General features: G+C 34.5%; 1 protein-coding gene across 6 annotated transcripts in view; it reads left to right on the top strand.

Annotated features, from left to right (window-relative positions):
- The window catches only part of PDE1A (phosphodiesterase 1A), a 321,345-nt gene that overhangs the window by 246,957 nt on the left and 53,940 nt on the right, over nucleotides 1–20,448 (top strand). For all 6 annotated transcript variants that reach the window (XM_055122320.1, XM_055122318.1, XM_055122319.1 and 3 more), the window contains 4 exons: nucleotides 9,227–9,409; nucleotides 17,218–17,284; nucleotides 18,252–18,368; nucleotides 19,615–19,755. In XM_055122320.1, coding sequence (XP_054978295.1) covers nucleotides 9,227–9,409; nucleotides 17,218–17,284; nucleotides 18,252–18,368; nucleotides 19,615–19,755 — 508 coding nt within the window. The remainder of the gene's footprint in view (nucleotides 1–9,226; nucleotides 9,410–17,217; nucleotides 17,285–18,251; nucleotides 18,369–19,614; nucleotides 19,756–20,448) is intronic.

Genomic DNA, 20,448 nt, shown 5'->3' with positions numbered 1-20,448 from the left:
TGATGAACAAATTGCCTGTTGAAATGTGTCTCTCAGGGACTGGGGGGAACACAGACGGCTGGGTGCTTGCTTTGCTTGCTCTTGACCTAGGTTTAATACTTGGCACTGCATATGTCCCCGATCCCTAAGTGTGAAGCCAAAAGTAAATTCTAAACATAATTGAGTGTGGCTTAAAGAAAACAAACAAGCAAATCAAAATGCATCTTTATAATAATTATGAGTTGGGGAAAAAAATAAAGTCATGAAGTCAGTTTTTTCTTAATGCATCCAATACCTGGATTTCAATGTTTAATAGATATAACATGTGAACCAATTACTTGGAGATAGTGTTGTGAATATAAGACCAATGTGAACAGATAGATTTTCACTGATATAATTTTAAGAGTCAAACTCCCATGACCTCCCCTTCCGTGGCAGCCTATTTCTTTATTCCCTCCCCCCGAAAACTTTCTAGTTCAAAATATAAGCCCTCTGGGAGTTGTGTCATCTGATTTCTAGAGAAATTGTGAACTATAAATGGCTCCAAAGTATCAGCTGAATACTGATTAGATAGGTTCAGTATTCACAACTTGAATACCCTCTCTCATCCCCCATGAACATAAACCCATGTTTAGACTACTCTACTTTGTCGATGCCATTGAGACTCAGTAGAAGTCTTTTTCAGAGGTTCCCAGTGGTAAGATTTACACACACCTCCTTATAGTTTCTATACTATATAATATATTTTTAAAATTCCGAAGGAAAATGTACCAATGATTTATTTTTGTCTTTTAAGGTCCTTAAGCAGATTTTTGTCAGAGCACTCATGGTGTAAACAATTATGTTATTCTGTCATCTAACACTAGGAAAAAGAGCAATCAGACTTTTTGGGTTTTTGAAAAAAAATTATAGAATTTGGGACCTTATTTTGTCAGCCTACTTGTGTTGATTTGTTACAAAAAATAAAATGATGGCAAAATATAGTATTATTTGTTTAATAAGTAACATGATCTTATGAAAGTATTTATATAATTTATGTGTCAAATAAATGTATAGAAAATTGTTGATGCTAGTGATCTGTTTAACAAAACTCAGGGTTATTAGTTCATATTAGCCTATAGGTTTAATTCCTTTTCTAGTGGAATCAAAAGAAAACTCAGGTCCCTTTTGTTGTGCTCAGAGTAAGGAAAACAAAATATATAAACAAAATCCTGGAGATAAAAATTAAATTAATAAGCAAGAAATATTAGTGTTGTTAATTATTTAACTTGGTTTTATTCATCTGTCTTTACAACTTTCTTCCTCTAAACTGAGATAATAATTTTAATGAATCTTTTCTAACATATGAATTTTTTGCATGCTTTATTTGATATATAAGTATAAAAAGTTAGTTTTTAGTAAAAATGTTAACTTTTTGGACTAAATATTTGCAACCCATCATACCATTTAAATCTTACCCATGGCTTTAAGTAAAAACGTTATCAGAAATGTTTATTTTTCACTCCAATTATATGCTACTTCCCCACAATTTGCATAATTGTAAAGGGGTTTTTCCAAGATGAATTATCCTAATGCCAATGAAGGAGATGATTGTGAATTAATACTGGTGCTACTGTTACTAATGGGATCCTAAAGACTTAAATTTTTTTCTACATATCCATCCTCACTTCAATTCTCAGTGTTAATTATTTATAAAGGCTTAAATATAGACATTTATAGTCATTTAATAGGCTACATACAGTATCAAACTAATCCTCTATGCCAGGTGCTGGCATATATGCTTATGATACAATACACAAAAACAACTACTGTCTACTCAAAAGTCTGTAGTTTAGTGGATGAAATATAAAATGAATAACCAAGTCAATTAACATATAATGTGATATCAAGTAGTGGTGAATCCTCACAAGTAGTAAATATTAGAATACAAAGATAGAATAAAGGTATTTTTTATTTGAGTAGGGAAGGTGGTTATTAAAATCTTTGCAACGATAATTTCACAAATTGCTTGAATGAAAGATTCTAATAGAGGGAACAGCAAATGCATCAGAGGCAGACTTGGGAGGTTTTAAAACAGTGTAGAAACTAGTAATGTAAGATCAAATTGGTTACATTGGTTAGGATAAATATAGAGACATGGCTTTTGATGATGTCTGTAGGGCTTCATAACTCTATACATTGACATATCTGACTTTACAAGAATAGACATTCTTATTGCAGATAGGAAATATAAAGGGTTATGATAAGAGCTAGGAGACCAGTGAACATGTTACTACAGTAGACCAAGCAAGAGATGATATTGGTTTATCCTTTTCCATTCCTTGCTAGCTAGTGAGAAAGTAAAATGATACAACCACTTTTGGAAAGAGTTTGTGAATTTTTTAAATGAAATTCAGTGCATATCTTGCAATCCAACTTGTATCTTCCTTGGTATTTACTCATATAAGCTGGAAAAATATGAGCACAAATTTTCAAATTTTAACAGCATGAACATGTTGCTAAAATTCAAAAGTGATCACGGTGTTCTTCATAGTGGAATTTATAAACAAACTTAGACATTATTTTATTAAAATGTTATTTAGTAATTAAAAGAAAATATATGTTAAAATATGAAAAGACATTAATTAGGTTCATTGTGGTTTAAAATTTTATCTTAGGGAGCAGGTAGTTAGTTTGAAGTGCTGGAGTGCATGTCTGGCATGTGTAGGCTTAGAGTTTGATAGTCATCACTGCATCTTCCCCCAAACACTACTCCATATATCCCTGGTTGTATCCAGCACTAGGTAGACACTACTGGTACTGCATCACTGGGCCAGAGCACTGAACCATGCATTCCACATAGTCAGACTTAATATTGCCCAGAGTGGTGCCAGGATTCTCTGAGCACTGTTTGGGAAGGTCCCTTCAAAAGAATATTTTAGTTTACAAAAAATAATAAATTTTACTAATATTTAAAACCTTAAGTTTGATTCATATGTTCACTAGTATTCATGAATAATTAAACATTCTTTTTCTCTCATATGAATATATATTTATATAATTTTCTAAGTTAGCATGATTTGGGGGAAATCTATCATTGTAAACTTTTAAAATAGGCTGACACATCCTGAAAATTTGGCATGAATCACTATTAAAATCTTGAATCTGAAGGCAAAATTTCTTCCATTTGGGTGTTGACTGCAATCAAGCGGGGTTGGGTTGCAGAGAATGAGACAAGTAAACACATAAGAATACAATCAAACACACATGGACTGTCCAAATTTTAGGTCATCTGGGCAGCCATCTTTGTACAATATTTCTTCCCCACCACTCACTGGTCTCCCAACAGATGAGCCATTGTTGACAGAAATACTAACGGCATTTAGTACACACATAACATTCAATAGGTATATGAAAAACAGAGGCTGGGGGATTTTATCTAGCTATCAGAAGGCATCCTTAAAATATAAAGCCCTGACAACGTCCTATTCTATTTTTTCCCATGCTTTACCTATAGTTAAAAGACTCTAAAGAATCTCATTCTTTACTTGCCTGTTCACATTTGCAGTCCTCAGATATTTGTCATCAACTCCATTCTCTCTTGTGATATTATTCTCTCCTGGGTGCACTTTCACAAACCCTTTGCATTCTAAAGCATAAACTATTTTACCTACGGGTATATCCACCCTTGGGTGGTGGTTGCTGATGTTGTTGTTAGAGAGATGAACTCCCACATTGGAGGATTTTCATCTTTGTTCTTATAGCCTCAGTGGATTCTTAAAGCCACTCACATTATGGAGAATAATTTGATTTTTTTCTGAGTCTACTAATTTAACTGCTAACTGGATATAAAATATGCTTCCTTTACAACATCTACATTGTGTTTGGCCAAATAACTGTGCATTAAAACCCAGCACACTGATATAAACTTAACCATCATTTTTGAGATTTGCTTTTTTATAGTTAGATTTGCTTTTTAATTAGTTATTTATAGCATATTCTATAATTTTCTCTTTAATACTTCCTAGTTTTTTAATCACCATACCATAATTAATTTAACTGTAAGCCACTGATATCATCTAGCTTTTTTTTCTATAAATGACATCAGAATCATGACTAAGGATTGGCAGAACTCTTGACTGTCTCATCCCTACATAGACACACTTCTGTAAACTGATGTTTTGCCATCTTTGGCAATCTGTCTTTGAAGATTTCTTATTTTTTAAAAATAAAATGATCAGTATCAAGTTTTCAAAGAACCAATTAATAACCACACTTTTTAAAATTACTCTACTTAGTTTAGCTGATAACACAAAGTAGTATAATTCTTGGAACATGGTGACATTACCAGATTCCAATTTAACTGGTCTTTTTCTGTGATTTTATTTGCTATGGAAAAAATAATAGAAATGGCATATTTAAACACTTGATATTTAAAATAGTATAATGTAGTGGCTTGCTTCAATAGACTATGGAATATAATTTGAAATAAAAACTTTTTAAAATTGCAATGTTATCATATTAAGGATAAAGCTAAATCATCTAGAAGATCCATACAAAAGTAAACTTATAGTAAATATTAATTAGTACCAACTTTAATAAAGTTGTATAAGTGTTATTTTTTCTATTTTTCATACATATGAAGTTTTATAACTCCAGCACTGAAATTGTGCATATTTTTCTAAGCTACTTTCTAAAAGTATTAATGGTTATTTATTACTATAAAATATTTACAAATGTCTATTCTCTATCACAAAGAAAGCATAAATAGAAGACGTGATTTTAAATGAAGGTAAATATTTAGTGCTCTATTATTTTTTGAGACACATGTTGATAGTTCTGGTACTTTGAGTGGAATTTATGTTTAATTTTTTTTCATTCAACCTTTTAAGCAGATGGAGTCTCTGGGTGACTTACGGGAAGCGGGGAGTGAGTGGTGGCAGCCTCGAGAAGGAAATCTGCCATTTTCTCTAGATCTCTGCCCCCGTCCCCCCCGAGAATGCCTAGGGAAGTTTAGGACTGAAGAGTCTGCTTGAGCCTTGACCCTTGCTCCCTGAAGGAGAGGAAAGTCAGTCCAAGACCTTATTCAGGCACTTCTGTTCTTTCTTTGCCTCTCAGAAAAGAATTTCAGGAGGAGACAAGCCAGGAAGTATGACAGATTTTATTTGGAAGTTCTGAATAAGGGGAAGGAAGGAAAAGAGGAAGAGAGAAAGAGAGAACATGGGCTTCTTCAGTGTAGAGAGAGAGCCTCAATATACATCCCATCATTAATGTGAAAGTACAGATTTCAAGAGGGGAGAAGCATGTGAAACATGTGCTTGGGTACCACATGCACTCAGCAACAACACATGAGCTCAGGCAACATTGTGCGTGCTTCCTCTGCTCAAGTTGGCTTTTACAGGTTTCTCCCAAGCTGCCCCACATGAAGCTTTCTAGCCAGGCAAGAGTCCAATTCTAGGGTGCTACCAAGGGTAGCATTGAGAATAGTTGATGGTCTTCTTTGATATTCCTTTTCTGACCTATGTTCCTACTAGAGCTTTTCCCTAAAGGGCGTCAGGCCTTCTTTGTGTCTGTGCTGGTACCAGGTAGAGGTCTAATCAGGCTTATTTCCTGTGTCCACAAGGTGGGTGCAGGCAGCCTGAGGGCCAGTTGATTTTATTATTTCCCAAAAACTTGTTGTCATGGAGGATCCTTCCCTATCTGCCTGCCTGTTTCACTTTCCATGACCCTGACCACTCCAGATGCTGTGCGATTTTTCTGAAGGGCTTTAACGCATTGTCATCTAGGATACATTGCTTCCTTTGACTCTTTTATCCTGAGGTCTCAGTCTGTGCAAAAAAGGTTTATCAAAACCCAATGGGCATAACTAAAGTGTATTAAAATAGTTATCAGCTACTAAATGTATGCATTAAGTAATAGATCCCTATTCAAGAAAACAGACAGAGCTGCTGACCCACATATGTTCTTCATGTAGGCAAAGATTAATTGCTCTGTACAGCTTTTTCTTTGCATTTTGAGGTGTTTGCATGCTGTCTCATGTATTCAGACCTTTAAGAAGTTCCAGAACAGTCTTGACTTCGGTTATAATGGTGATGCGAGAGAGTGGAATAGCTATATATCCAAAACCCAGAACAATGACACTGAAAGCATGAGATCTAAGCTGCAACCACTGAACTTTTCAATGTGCCTGTCAAGGTGACTGGTGTGGTATGGGCGTGGAGAGTGGGGTGGGGATGGAGTTTGAGAACACTGGTGGAGGGAAAAAAAAATAACGCTGCCCTATTGGGGGCTCTTTCAATGTCAGTTGAATGAGGCCCATTGTTGTTACTGTTTTAGGTATATCGAATATGCCACGATAGCTTGCCAGGCTCTGCCGTGCGGGCAAGGTACTCTCGGTAGCTTGCCGGGCTCTCCGAGAGGGATGGAGGCTTTTAGGGCAGCCTCCAATTGCCTTAGAGGTGTTCCCATGTTTCACACCATATTTGAACCCTATTAAATATGGTGCGGGAATTATGGAAAATGGTTATTAAGTGCCTGGAGCATGGTGGTGGCTGGGTAGAGGAGGTAGTGGGGAAATGGTCAGACTTCTTTGTCAAAACCCTGCATGAACAGTTTGAGGCTCTTACTGTTCCTGGAGTGAGCAGATACCATTGGGCTACACTAGCATGAGACAGAGACAAATGGAGACGTTACTGGCACCTGCTCGAGCAAATCAAAGATCAACGGGAAGACAAGTGATACAAGTGGTGTAGGGAAGTTGGCATTGGTGGTGGGATTGGTGTCAAATGAGTATATGCCTAGAATTCAATTATTGCTACTGATATTAATTATAGTTCTAGAATTAAATAAAAAATGTTAAAGAATAAGAAAGAAGTTCTAGATCACTGTCAATGATCAGCTCTAACATGAGGACAGTTTCCCAGTTCACTCTGCAAAGGCAATTATTACTCCCGGTCAATCCAACCAAAGTTACCTGTTGGGAGCATGCAGTGAAGAGCAGCGCAGTGGTTCCAGTGCCTTTTCACTTCCTCGCTCCTCACTCACTTATTTTCTTCAGCCAGCAGTTCTTAACTTAAGCCCATCAGATCTTGATTTTTGTTTGTTTTTGGACCACGCCTGCTGGCTTAGTCCTGGCTCTGTGCACAAGGAACACTCTGGGCAGGGCTCAGGGGATCACACAGGGTTCTGAGAATCAAAGCCACATTAAACCCAGGTCAAACTCAGAAGAGCCGCATGCAAGGCAACTTACCAGCCATACTATTTCTCTGGGCCTATCAGCATTCTTTTATTCATTTAGTTAGTTAGTTTTGGGGTTACATCTGGCTCTGCACTCAGGAATCATATCTGGTGGTGCTTAGGGAAACATTTGGGATGACAGGGATGGAACCTGTGTCTGCCACATGTCAGGCATTGGCCTTACCTGTTGTTCTATTGCTCTGGCCCCTCAGTATTCACTTTTAACTGACATTGTTTCTATTTTATTTACATTATTTCAGATACCCTAAAATGAATTTAAAAACTATGCACTATCATCATGCTAATTTATGTTTTTATTTTTTAACCTCTAAAGTTGATATAAAAATAGATAGCACAGTGGGTAGGGTGTTTGCTTTGCATGCAACCGACCTGGGTTCGACTCCTCCATCCCTCTCAGAGAGCCTAGCAAGCTACCGAGAGAATCCCGCCCACACGGCAGAGCCTGGCAAGCTATCCACGGTGTATTTGATATGCCAAAAACAGTAATAACAAATCTCACAGTGGAGACGTTACTGGTACCCACTCGAACAAATCGATGAACAACTGGATGACAGTGCTACAATGCTACATTTTTGATTACTTCAGTTATTACTTTCCCTAAACTTAGAGGTACTATCAACCAACTAGGATATGTGAGTTATTTGTGTAAACCCCAAGGTGTTTTCCAAAAAAACAGTACTATCTGTACTTTATACATGAGCTTGCTAAATATCTGCTCACTAATATAGCTTCAACCCTTTGTTTTCTGTCCCATAATGTCAGACATCTACTTACAGATGTTCTTTTCTATCTTATCTTTGTATTTATTTCATATAATCATTAGTATTAATTCTCAAGCTAGACTTATGAATCAGCCATTATCGACATCTTTATCAGTTGCTATACTAGGAGGAAAAGAGAAGACATTGTAACTTTTACTGATACTTGAAGATTTTACCTATGAATGATATGACATTGCATTTCATTGAGTAAACCAATCAAAAGACCATGTATGATTTGATATTTCCAGAAAATAAATTCCATCATAAAGTAAAAAAACATACATTTGTGAGCAATTTTGGTAAATACTAAAAATAAAATATGGACAGCAAAAAATGAATATTCATATTTTTATTTTGATAAAATTTGGACTAATGATATAGGTCAAAGAACTAGAGTGCATAATTTTATGTGTGGACGCATTTCAATACCACTATCACATAGTTCTCCAGACACTATGAGAAGCAACCTTCTGAGCACTGAGTTGAACATAGTCCCTGAGCACCACTATATATGACTAAAAGTATGTATATATACACAAATGTGTATATATGTATATATAAAATATCTTTGCCCATTTTAAAATTGAACATTTTCCTCATTGCTCAGCTGTACAAATTTTGTGTATATATTAGATACAAGAACTCTCTCACATCTGTGTTTTACAAATTCTTGCAATCTGTTAGATGTATTTAAAACAAAACAAAACAAAACAAAGGTGTCCTAGATAGAGTAGAAATTTTTCATTTTAGGTCCCTTTATCTTGTTTGTTTCATTTTTTTGGCCAGTGTTCAGGGATTACTTCAGGTTTAGCACTCAGGGATCACTGCTGGCAATTCTCAGGGAAAATTATGTGACTCTAAGGCTTAAACCCAGGTCAGCCACAAGCAAGGCAAGTGCTTTACTCGTGTATTATGTCTCTAGCTCTGATGCTTTTCACATCAGTAGAACAATAGAATAAGTTACCAAAATAATGTAAGTACATTAACTACATCAACAATCAGTATGTTCACACTAGCGTTTGTTGCTTTTGTTGCTCTTGAAAGTTTTGAAATGCCAATACTCAACTTTGCTTTGGGGAGATGATGAGTTTGAGAAACACAGTGTTCCAAATGTTAGCACAATCTCTTTTTTTTTTCAGGTAGTTTATGTTAAAGAGATTAATTTAACATATTTTAAATACTTTTGAAATGTTTATTTGTTACTACATTTTCTTTATTTTCTAAAGTTTCTTTGGTATAAATTTTTGCAGACGACTACTGGATACTGAAGATGAGCTTTGCGATCTTCAGTCAGATTCTGTGCCATCAGAAGTCCGGGACTGGTTGGCTTCAACCTTTACAAGGAAAATGGGGATGGTTAAAAAGAAATCTGAGGAAAAACCCAAATTCCGGAGCATTGTTCATGCTGTTCAAGCTGGAATTTTTGTTGAAAGGTAAGTGAGTTTTCTGATAGCTCATGTAATAAAATATGGAAGGCTGCAAATACACTTAATTTTTAACAAAGTTATGGAAGTACTGTATTTAATTCATTGAGAAAGACTGCAATGACTAATATGACTGAAATAAATTGATAAAGGATTTTATGCTAAACTGATGACAAAAATATCTTGTTTGGGGCTTAATACTTTTGTTTGTTTCAAACTGACGTACAGACTAGAAGCAAAACCTATTTTCAAATGATGTTCTTGTCAAATGATTTTCTTAAAATACTAAACTTAAATACAATTATAACACATACAATATGTTATGCAACTAACTTTACCTGAGTAAATGTAATACTCTATAAATAAATTCTACCATATTACCCAAATCAAGCAGTTCTTTCTGTGTGCTAAAAAGAACATTAACTACTTCCCAATAAGGAGGAGAATTTGTTCACATCCTTTTTTGAAATGTTCCATTTTCTGTTTGTTTCATTTTGCTTCAATTTTAACATTTTTTATCACTGAAACAAGGGATATTTAATGATCCCCAACAGTACAAGTTCACATCACCACCATACTTTCTAATGTGAAATATGTAATAATATGATTCAATTTCATAGTCTATTAGCCCACCTAAAGAGTATAACTTATTTTTCTAAGAAACAAGATGTTCCATGAAAACATGATTAAAAAAATCTTCAAATAAACTTACTACAACAGTGTTGAAACTTAGTTGTTACAAATACCTTAGATTTAAAAATAACTACAGTATATTCAATTATATATAAATGGATTATTCTAACATCTTTAAAACTAATAAAGTTGAGGAACAGAAAAAAATGCTTTCAATGTCTTAACTTTACTAAGGATGATTCCATCATTTTTTATCTGCTGACACCTTTAACGAACATTATAAAATCTACTTTGCCTCTGATAAAGAAACATTGGAAGACATTCTTGGATGTCTGCAAAGTGTAATGACAATAAATTATTGCAAAATTTTTGACATAACTTATAGAGACATTACAACCACAGTATGTTAAACATCTAGGAATTTGGTCTGTCTGTATTCCCAAAGCAACCTCTCAGTTATTAGTAAAAAAATATTTTGTAGAACCAGAGAGATAGTCCAGCTTGCCTTGCATGTGTCTGACTGTAGTTCAATTCCCGAATTCCTGCACCAGATAAGTTTCCCTGAGGCCACAAGAAATACCCTAGGTTCAGAGCCAAGAGTAAGTCTTGAGCACAGCTGGGTGTCACTAAAAACAAAAGATTTTTAAAAATGAGCATTTTGTAGGCATATCTAATTGGCCTTTATAGAAGAACTCTCAAAATAAGGAGTTTTATTATTTTGGTGAAATGACACCACCATCTCTACCCTTAGTGCATCAGTATGTTCCAACTCTAGCTGCCATATAAGACCAGAGTCTGAAACAAGGGACAGGACTAAAAAGAAAGAATTTTTAAAAAAATATATTTCAGTTTTTAAAATAACTTGAACAAGTTTTAGAAGTTATGGGTTTTCCATAACATCATAATGGAAACATGTAAATAGTAGCACTGTAGCACTGTTATCCCATTTTTCATCAATTTGCTCGAGCGGGCACTAGTAACTTCTCCATTGTGAGACTTCTTGTTACTGGTTTTTGTGGCATATCGAATACGCCACGAGTAGCTTGCCAGGCTCTGCCATGTGGGCAGGATACTCTCAGTAGCTTGCTGGGCTCTGTAAAAAACTAAAGCATGCCGAGGGGCGCGTGCACTCTTGGGCTTTCCGGGCAGCTCTGTCTCACCACCTGCATTCGGTGCTCTGGAACCGCAGTGTGTGGACTGGATCAGGACGGCCGGTGGTCAAGGACAGGCAAAGGAAGAACGAGGACCAAGCTGGTTGCTGATTAATTACTGTTTATTCAGTCTTCCATCTTTCTCATCTCCCACACTCCCAGCTCTGGCCTCTCTCTGGATCAACTGCAGCCTCCCTCTTCTCTAGTCCCTCCTCCTACTTGTCTCTCCCACCTTGTCCTCTAAGCTATACCCAGCCAGGTAGCAAAATCAACATAAGAAAGCCCTTCCTGAGGCAGGGCATTCCAAAGCCCTTCCTGACTCTTAAGGTTTTTTTTCCTTTCCTTAGTCCAAACACTTATTAACATCTTAATACTAGTTATTTTTGTATGGACATAGCAAGAGATACATTGAGGCTTGCAAGGCAGCTCTCCTGGCAACATCTTGCCACAGACTCAGACTACAGCACTCAGGCCAGATTAATCACTCCTAACCCTAGCAGGGTCCGAGTCTAGTTATCACTATTTGGATCATGACAACATTTGTCCATGATCAAACTCTTAACTTACAGTTAAGCTTTAGGCACTTTGGCCAGGCCCATCTCGATGCCAGGGTAGCACACAACTCACCGCTTGCCCTGGGTCCTTCTTGTCCCACGTTGGGACCGTGCTTTGGGGGTGCTAGGAAGTAAGGGCAGCTGAGGCTTAGGTCAAGAGAACAGATGCCCTGGAGGAAAATATCATGTAGAGTCAAATGACTCCCAGGTTATAAAAACATAGCATTTGCTAAGTCTTCCTGTGTCCATACAAAAAGGACATTGCTCTGAATAAACTATGCAAAGGACTCAAGGAGAAGAGAAAAACAGTATTTGCAAGTCAACAGAACACTAAGAAAGAAGTTACAAATAAAAACAGTGGAGTGGGAGCACTGTAACGGGAGTAACCCAGTAAACCTAAATTACCTGAGGCTATATTATCCTACAGGCTCTCCGAGAGGGACAAAGGAATCGAACCTGGGTCGGATTCGTGCCAGGCAAATGCCCTGCTGTGCTATCGCTCCAGTCCATGTAAATAGTAGTAGTTCATAATCAGAAAACTACCAATAAAAATATCGTTTGGTTTTCTGATGGTGCATATATTTTTATCTTTTCTTTTGTTTAAGAAAATATTACAAACTTGCAAACTTATAGCATGCAAAGTTTGTTAAATTAAACCATCTAACTTTCCATATACATTCAATAAAAGATTAAGGCAAATTTCATAAAGTAAATTGAGAGGCTAAACTTTAATTTAATATGTTTAATAGAATATTTTAATAGTCTATGGAATAGTATAATGTTCTTAAAGTAACTAAAGTAAGCAGTCTTCAAGAAATAAAGACTATTAACAATGACAGCTAAATATTTTTATTACTGTTCAGTATCCATTAATATATACCTGTAAGTTACAAGCTATATTTATCTTGAATTAAAAAAATAACTCTCAGGATATACACTAATTTTATAACTTGTAAAACCCTCTTAAATCTCTTCTCATACCCGCTCTCAAGATCCAGTGCTCAGTAAGTCATGATTATTTTTTACCCAAATGAATTTTGAATCAACTCACTTTCTCATCTCTACACATTCAACTGATGCAGGAACAGTGACAGTGAAACTCTGTGTTTGTCCGTGGTTGCCAGAATGTTCTAGATCTTCAAGAATAAAAATACTCTATATAAACATGCTTGGACTCAGTTAGAAGATAGAAAAGTTCATTGGAAAGTAGTAGGATAGAAAGAAACTACTTCACAGAGGAGGAATTTAGTATAAGACTAGGTTAAGTGTGGCTCATTTTGTCAAGTTTTTATAGAAAAAAACTGGATCTGTTACTTAACAAAGTATGAGCAGATTCCCATTTGTTTTCCCATCTGTGTTGTAAAGACTTACACCCTGTATGTTTTGGGGGCTTTTTAGCTTATTTATTTGACCATCTCCTCGGGTATTGTCCATTATATCTTAGTTCCCTGTGAGTCAAAGAGCTGGGGCAAAATTTATGGCCTTTGTAAATGGGGCCTCAGGCATCAGTAGGCAAGGAAGAAACTAAGGCATCCTCTTTCACAACTATAATCTAATTTAGGTTATCAACCCTTAAGAAGAGAAAAATAAGTTTTCTAATTGGGTTCCCTGTTCTGCATTTTCATTTTCCAAAAAATGTCATTCAGCGGTGATGTTTTAAAATAGAAATTAATTCCTGTAACTTATAAATTTAAACCCATCGGATGATTTTCCATTTCATTTGGTATTAAAATCAACTTTTGTATCATAATTTTGCATAATAAGGTCCCCTTTTACTTCTAGATTTGTCTAATGTTACCATCATCTTTCACTGAACATCTAATCCAATCTCAAGTAAATTCTGTGAACATTCCTAAATGCTCTTCTCCCTTGGGCCTGTTCTACTGTTTTCTCTATTAGAAATTATTTCCTTCACTCCTCACCCTTATTGTCTCTTTTCTTCTTTCTAAAGGCCTTCTTTATTAACTGTACACAGTCCACTTTCTCTGTCTCAACAGTCCACCTCAGAGCACCTAGTGCTATATGTAATCCTAAAGTTTTCTTACTTAGCTTTCTTTCCTAGTGAGCAAGAACTATGAAAATATCAACGACAGTTTTAACTGTTATTCATTTAATATTCTTTTGATTAATACAACGGTTAATAGAAGGTAGTTCTCCAGTTTAAATACATATTTTTAACTAAAGTAAAACAGTCTGGTGTTATTTACATACAAACTATTATGATTTATAGAAGCTCTTGATATTTATTACCCATATTTTAACATTTTGTAGGATATCAATTATTTACTTATATTACTATATTAAGGTTTATCCCTCTCACTCACTATATTCCAGAATGAAGTCATGCTATTTTTCTATCCTGATTTTCTATTTCTAATCCTAACATTCTACTTTCAGTTATAGAAAATGATACTAGGAAACCTTTTCTCTTCAAAATGGGAAACATCCTTGTCTTTATTACGTTACATATAATGAAAACATATGTTTATATACATTTTACAATCTATTTCAATTTTGAGATACTAAAAAGAAAATGTTCTTACCAAGTCCAGGGATACTTGGTGAATATAAGAATTTGAGCCATGGTGTGACTGCAGAGTTCTACAGACAGTAATGTTAATAATGGTGACTTTCTTGTATTGATTACTTCTGATATTATACTAGACACTTGCAATTTACTTTACACAGAAAGCCTTAGCTATTTCCATTTTACAGAGTGACATTAGATAACTTTCCATATGAGATAGTGAGTGAATAACCTCAATCTGTGTTATTCAAAGCACATATTTTCTTCTATACTGACCTTCTTTGCGTCATAAAATCAACTGACTTAGTATTTAAAATTTCTCATCCCTAGTTGATTTTTATACTGACATTTTGCTCTTATTTATCAGTCTTACTTTTTTCCTGTGCTTCCATTTTTTTAGTAATATAGTTTAAAAATAAATATAATTTTAAATGAAAAATAATGTTACCTTAAATAATTATTGGTACCATTCTCTTCTGGACTTTTTAGTTGAGTTAGTGATTTCCTTGCATGGCAATATTATAATGAGTGTATTGATTTCAATGTGGAGTTAATATATTTTTACTTACTACTGTGCTGCTCTGAAATTTTCCAATAGATGTATAAATGTATAGAGATCAAGATAGAAAAGAAAAATAATTTTACTCTTAAACTGAGAATTCATTCATAAGTCCAAATTAAAGTTATTAAAATAAACATAAATAAGGAACATGGGGAAATTATCAAGTTCTTTGTAATGAAATCGGGAGATAATTTTAAGAAAGGCTCATCTAGAAATATGCTTAAACACATTATTCTTATTTGAGCATCCAAGAAGTCAGATTTAAAAGAAAAATACGAGAAAGCACTTGGTTTATTATTGTCAAATGATAGTTTTTGCATACAAATTGAGTAAACATCTCGGACTTTTAATATATAGTATTCAACGAATTAAAATGTATCTCATCTATTTTATAATAGATGCAGAATATTTTCCAAATAACATGTTTTTGATTGTTCAATGCTACAATGATTAATTTAATGCCACAACAATTAAATGCCTGATTTTTTCAGGCATTTTTAATAATAATGTAATCTAGGAATATAGCATGCTGTGAAATAACAGAGCATGCTCTTAAATAACAGCATAAAAATAAAGGGATACTCTGGGCTGGAGCAATAGCACAGCGGGTATGGCATTTTCCTTGCACACGGCCGACCTGGATCTGATTCTTCCATCCTTCTTGGAGAGCCCAGCAGTCTACCGAGGCTACCTGGCAACCTACCCGTAGTGTATTAGATATGCCAATAACAGTAACAACAAGTCTCACAATGGAGACCTTACTGGTGCCCGCTAGAGCAAATCGATGAACAATGGGACAACAGTGCTACAGTGCTACTCTGGTTGTGAATGGGTTATAGCAACATTGTATGCCTAAACATTACAATTTACAGAGTCATAAATTACAGTGGTGGTATAAAATTAATTAACTAATTAATTATAGAATCTAACAATCCTCAAATTTGTTATTTCTAGCACTTGTGGAGAAATAATGTATTTTAATGGATGTTATTTGCTGTTTCTACACATTAGGATACTATGTTGGTCTTATGCTGGCGTGAATCAAGAGAAGAGTTTCTAATATTTTATGTTACATCATTTTGGTTACCCATTGGGATATAGCAAAATCATTACTTAATCAAATATTTGTACTATTATATAAAGAAAATACTTTATGTTAATTAATAAATATTTTAAAGGTATAATATAAAATGTATTTTTCCTATGTATACCCTCTTAAAAGAAAGTCAAATGACAGATTAAATAAACTTATGTATTATTTGTTAATATGATTTCTCCCTATATTTGTAACTAAAAGAGTGTGAATACCCATAATGCAATATATTTACTGATACTTTTCATTATGAAAAAGTTCTGTAAAGGTATATTTTAGAGCTTGGCATGGGGAAGGAATTTACCTTGCATGCAGCTGACTCCGCACTGCTGGCTCTTACCCAAAAACAATGACATGAACAAAGGTATATTTTAGTGATATTCAGCTCACAGTGCTACATTCAGCTCACGGACTAAAATTTGACATATGACAGGATAAAAAATAATTTGTCATCATCAATATGGAAGCCTCTTCCACCCAGAACCCCCAATTTCCAGTGGCTGGGCAGTCACACCCACGAACTGCCCCAGGGTGCCATGTATTCCCATCAATGGCCAAGATCCAGAGACTATAAAACAAAGCTCCTGGAAGCGACCTCTTATTGTCTAGTTCTCCCTCTTGGAGAATCCGGCAAGTTACTGAGAGTATCCTGCTTGCACAGCAGAGCCTGGCAAGTTCCTCGTGGTGTATTCCATATGCCAAAAACTGTAACAATGATGGGTCTCATTTCCCTGGCCCTGAAAGAGCCTCCAATGCAGCACAGTTGGGAAGGACGAGTAAAGAGAGACTGCTAAAATCTCAGGGCTAGGACAAATGGAGACCTTACTGGTGCCTGTCGAGCAAATTGATGAGCAACGGGATAACAGTGATGACAGTGATGAGTATGGAAGCACGAAAGCAAACAGTGTTGGCAAATCATGTAATACAAAGCCAGTTATTTTTTATTAAGGTGAAGATGAGGAAAAGATATCTCTACTTAGATGATAAAATAAAATTGACTTTTTGTTTAACAAATGAATCATTAACAACATATATTGCAGATGCTTAATTAATTCTGTCCATAGTTAACTAATGATGTATAGGACCCTGTTAGGTAATGATAAAAAGAAAGGTAAGTCAGAATGGGGCTTAGGATTTGACTCAATGAGACAACTGTAAGCCTTGGGCACCACAAAAGATAAAAATGTAAATTAATCAAAAGTAATCTTTTCTTTTACAGAAGAGAAAAACCTTTCACTTACATTTTACTCGAGAACTAAGTCAATGATTTTTATACATACCTATGTTTCTTTTTCAGGATGTACAGAAAGTCCTTTCATATGGTTGGCTTGGCATATCCAGAAGCTGTCATAGTAACATTAAAGGTGAAAAAACTTCAACTTATTATAATTGTTTGTATAAGTAGGGTTTTTTTTAATTACCTAAACTTGCTGGATAAAAATGAGACTGGGTCTTTCTTAAATTTTGGAATGTAAAAATTGTTTTCCCTATTTAAAAACTATAATATGTGCCAAATTATGACTCACTGTAGATTTAGTAAGAATTGATTTATACTAACAAACTATAACAATGATACATATATGGTACTTTTCTTCATACTTTTAGATTTGTCTTGAATTAAATTTTAGTGAGCAAGAGCTTGTCAAAATTTACAAATTTTGTTCTGCCTGATCACTTTGCTAGAAATTTGCAGAGAATACCCAAAACTACTATCCTCCTTTTCAATTAAAAAGGGTCACTTTATTTATCTTTCATGTCCTTAAAAAATATAAACATGAATCAACAAAGGTGAGAATGAATAGTAAGGTAACTAGTTCTCTGCTTCTGTAGATATTGGCATTTTAAAGAAGATATAGCATACTAAAACTTTAAATTGAATTACCCACTTTTAATGGTGAAATTTTAAACAATGTAACAGGGAGTAGGTAAGAAAGAGAATATGAGGGTACCTTCCCTCTATTCCATAGCTAATATTGCCCACATAATCTGCAGTTCTCCCTTAGAAATGAGATGTGCATTTGGAAAGAGATTCAGAACAAGGGCAGTATTATAGCATTGTCAAATTTGTTATGAGTTCAATAATTTGAGGGTTAGAGGAAAACCTAGGTACTATAATAAAAGCCAATTCTTTCTGAGTCCCTGACATGAAATCAAATAAGTCTCTACATATCAGATACCATGAAAAATACATAGATCTTTCTGCTAAACTAAAATTGGAAACTATTGTGTATATGTATATATATATATATAAATATACAGCCTGAAGTTCCCAGTAAATTTTCATAAAAACAGGATCATGTAATACTGTCACTATTTATTTTGTTTCTATAGGATGTTGATAAATGGTCTTTCGACGTTTTTTCCTTAAATGAAGCTAGTGGAGAACACAGTCTGAAGTTTATGATTTATGAACTGTTTACCAGATATGATCTTATCAACCGTTTCAAGGTCAGAATTTATAATAAAATGTTAAATGATCTTAAAATAGCTATTTGAAAAGAATAAAAATACGATGTGCTGCATCATTAATAGATTGATTGTTAACATTTTTCTAGTTGGCAAGTCACTGAAGTAGGGGGATAAATTTCCCTCTGCTCACTAGCCAATTTAGAAATACGAATGTAAGTGTATATCATGAAGCCATTGCAGTTTTATTTCAACAACATGCTAACATGTCCCTACATTATTCTCTGAGCATAGCCTACTAACATACTTGGTCTACCACCTCTATTTTTTAAAGAAAAATAATTGCATTGAATTCCTTTCCTATAGGAATTAATAAAGAAAACTGACCTAGAGAAAGTCTTTAAAGTAGAAGTTAGTAGTAGTATTCTCTCAAGCAAAACTCTGCTGAACATCTACCTTTTAAGTAAACAAGCAGAAAGTGCCCTGGCCCCATTTGGTCCCTAGGTTACCACTGGCCCCTAGACCAAACCAGTGCTCCTCAGAGCACTAAGAAAACACTGTTGTAAAGAGTTAAAGCTTTGACTTAAAGAAATAATGTTATTTATTGTTCTTAAAATATATAGTGAATCTTCATTGGCAATTTTTCTTAAAATAAAATGAATGAACTCAGAATTGTCCAAACAGCTGATTTGATCCTCAGATCTGAGTAGTATGTAGACTATCATATCTGCTTTTACCTATGAAATCTTGTCATTGGAAAAAACCTAAAATATAATGGGAAGTCATTAAGACATCTGTATCAAGGGGATGGATAGATTGTATAGTAGGTAAAGTGTTTGCATGCAGCAACCTGTGTTTGATCTCTGGCACCCCATGTGATACCCCCAAACTTGCCAAGAGTGAAACCTAAGCACAGAGCCAGGGGTGAGACCTGAACATGTCTGGATGTTCCTGTTCCACCACCACTTCCCCAAAATCTGTGTATCAAATAAGCCTTCACCAATTACAACTAGAAAATTTTATTTTTTAGGAATTAGCCTTCTTAGTAAGATAGGTAAGAATTTTATTTCATTTGTTATGTAATACTCAATTCATTCTTAGTAATTTATCCTCAGAATTAAAAGCTAGCTATGATATAAGTTTTGGACCAATTTACATTTAAACTTCAAAAACTACTGATCACATCTGACTCACACATGCGTCATTCCATCACAAATATTGTTGTGCTCCTGTTGATTTAGCATCCTTCATTTAATCAAAATATATTTATGATCATTTCTTTCTGCAGATTCCTGTTTCTTGTCTAATTGCCTTTGCAGAAGCTTTAGAAGTCGGTTATAGCAAACACAAAAATCCGTATCACAACTTGATTCATGCAGCTGACGTCACTCAAACTGTGCATTACATAATGCTTCATACAGGTATCATGGTAAGAAGTTTTTTGTAATTGAAATTTTTTCTTTTGGAAACATTAGATTTTATTCTCCAAACTTCTTATCATTTCTTTAATGCACAGACATCTATTATAAGTAAAATCGTCTAGAGTTTTGAGGGTTTATAAGTTACTTAACATATATGTGTATTCCTTTAAAATCTTAACTAAGTGAAAAATGAGATATACAGATAAAGAAAGTATATTGCAATTTGGACTCAAATATTTAATTTTGTTATTTTTTATTTTATTTTTTCAAAAATTTTATTTTTAAACTATTTTCTTATATTAATCAACAAGGAGAAATTGATCTAAAGAAATTCTTTAAAATAGAAGTGGTAATAGTGTTCTCTTATTTCATTATGTTTACCTAAGCTTATATTGGTAGCTTTTTACTCTTGTACTTGCATTTCTAATTGCAATCAAATATTAATAAGATGTTGAAAATCATTCAAGTGAATTTTCCCATTGTCCTTAATTTTTTTCATCTTATTCAGTCAGTGAATGAGTAGATAAATGATTCAGCATTTATCCTGTACAGTAATTAGTAATTAATAGGAACTCTATTGCTGCCTGAAATTTCTCTAGTTTCTGAGTTTGAGATAAATTCGTAAAGCATCTCTTCCTCCTGAAGATCACAGACTGAAGTGAATTCAAGGGGTTTGGGCCATCTGAGATCCTAAATCCTAA

This window comes from Sorex araneus, chromosome X, assembly GCF_027595985.1.
Source record: "Sorex araneus isolate mSorAra2 chromosome X, mSorAra2.pri, whole genome shotgun sequence".
Taxonomy (NCBI): domain Eukaryota; kingdom Metazoa; phylum Chordata; class Mammalia; order Eulipotyphla; family Soricidae; genus Sorex; species Sorex araneus.
This window is presented reverse-complemented; position numbering and strand designations above follow the sequence as displayed.